Genomic DNA, 1,834 nt, shown 5'->3' on the forward strand with positions numbered 1-1,834 from the left:
TAAGAGTAGACTGTTAGACTGCCTCAATTTCTCAAAGATATCTCATAAACAAGGAAGATTTAGGAGTTTTGAAAATCTAAACTTTCCATAAGTACATTAGAAAAACACGTATCACGAATCACTATATCTTCTAACACATTAGTTGAGGATGTCATGGCATTAAATAAATTATGCCACTGGACACCACAATGACACTGTGAGCTACAAGTTTCAAGATATTCCAGTGATTAAAGAATTTTTAAGCTGATATGCAGAAGTTGTTTATCAAGGAATATTATCTTTATGGAAGCAACATAATTGCATAATCAGAGATATAAGGGATGAGAGAGAGTGAAACAAAATTCTAGAAACAATAATTAAAAACAGATTGTTCCTCTGGTGATAAATTAAACTCTATAGAAGTTGCCTTTAAAACTTTTAGATCATTTCAATATGTTAAATAGTAATCTCCTGAACACTATCCCCAAGGAAGTGTAAGAAAACAAAATCCAAATAAGTATTATTAGAAAACGTAGCTACATTTTTCAAGAGAGTATACAATTAGGAAAGAAATGTGCTTTCTGTTGCAACTTACAGCTATTGGTGTCATTGGCAACGGCTATGATTCCCATAGGCTGATGTGGAATGTCAGAACGAAGAACTTTTGTATCTCCGCCTGTGTACTTGTTGGAACGCAGAATAGCTCTTCTTCCCCAGTCTGACCAGAAGATATAATTATCATAAACAGCCAGACTGAGAAAAGTCCCTGGCCCAGATTTGACAATCACCTGGAATAAGTTAAAACAACACATTTTTACAATGAAGGTACAGTGATTCATATTTCCAAGGCTTGAAAAAATAAGGGATTTAGATTAGCTGGACTTAAATTAATAGCACTCATTAGAAAAAAATAACATTTACCTAAAGGGGTTGTCATAATATGTTTTTAAGTTTATCTAAACTGTTTTAATCATCTTTATTGTATGCAATGTATTAAGTTAATATTTTAAGTATACTTTCACTTAATAATGAGCTGGTTTTGATAAACAATTTTATATTCATTATTGTAAGTCAAAATCTCCAAGCTGAAATATAAGGTTAATTTGTGATAACTAATAGACATTTGGAGTACCTGGGTGGTGCAAAGAGTTAACACTCTTGGCTGCTAACTGAAAGGTTGGAGGTTGGAGTCCACCCAGAAACACCTTGTAAGAAAGGCCTCGTGATCTACTTCTGAATAATTAGACATTAAATACTGTATAAGCACAGCTCTATTCTGACTCAAAGCAACTGGTATAATAGACATTTATTCATATGTATGAAGAAATCTCCAGATATATACTGAACACCCACCAAGCTCTCAGAACTGTATATGGAAATAAAGAATCAAAAGATCCAAGTTCTTCCTTCAGAAAGCTTATAGCATAAATAATTAAACTAGATGTACATATACAGGTAGTCCCCCACTTACAACGGGGTTCTGTTACAATGACTCTGTCATAAGTCGGTTTTGTCTTAAGTCGAATACCTCTTTTTTTTTTTAGTTTTCATTATTATTGCCTTTTATTATCAGTATTGTTACAAATCCAATTTTTATTTATCTTTAGGGGTTGGAACATCACATATAAACATCTGCTAGTGAACATACGAGAACGATAATACCAGCAAATTACCCAGTGCAACATGGTACATAGTACATATTACTGACTATAAGATATATTAAAAAAACAAAAAAAACCAAAAAAACAGGCTTGTAAGTGCAGATTGTCTTAACTTGAATATGCCATAAGTTGGGGACTACCTGTAGTGGAGAAAAAATTTTAAAGACCAAACTTCCTTTCAGATCAAGATGGAG

At 32.8% G+C, this 1,834-nt stretch overlaps 1 protein-coding gene across 1 annotated transcript in view; it reads right to left on the reverse strand.

Annotated features, from left to right (window-relative positions):
• Positions 1–1,834, reverse strand: part of LRP1B (LDL receptor related protein 1B) — a 1,771,065-nt gene that overhangs the window by 331,474 nt on the left and 1,437,757 nt on the right. Inside the window, exon 44 of the mRNA XM_004375116.1 lies at positions 539–767. Within this exon, the coding sequence (XP_004375173.1) occupies positions 539–767 (229 nt within the window). The remainder of the gene's footprint in view (positions 1–538; positions 768–1,834) is intronic.

This window comes from Trichechus manatus, unplaced genomic scaffold (genome assembly GCF_000243295.1).
Source record: "Trichechus manatus latirostris isolate Lorelei unplaced genomic scaffold, TriManLat1.0 scaffold00033, whole genome shotgun sequence".
In the NCBI taxonomy this organism is placed as follows: Eukaryota; Metazoa; Chordata; class Mammalia; order Sirenia; family Trichechidae; genus Trichechus; species Trichechus manatus.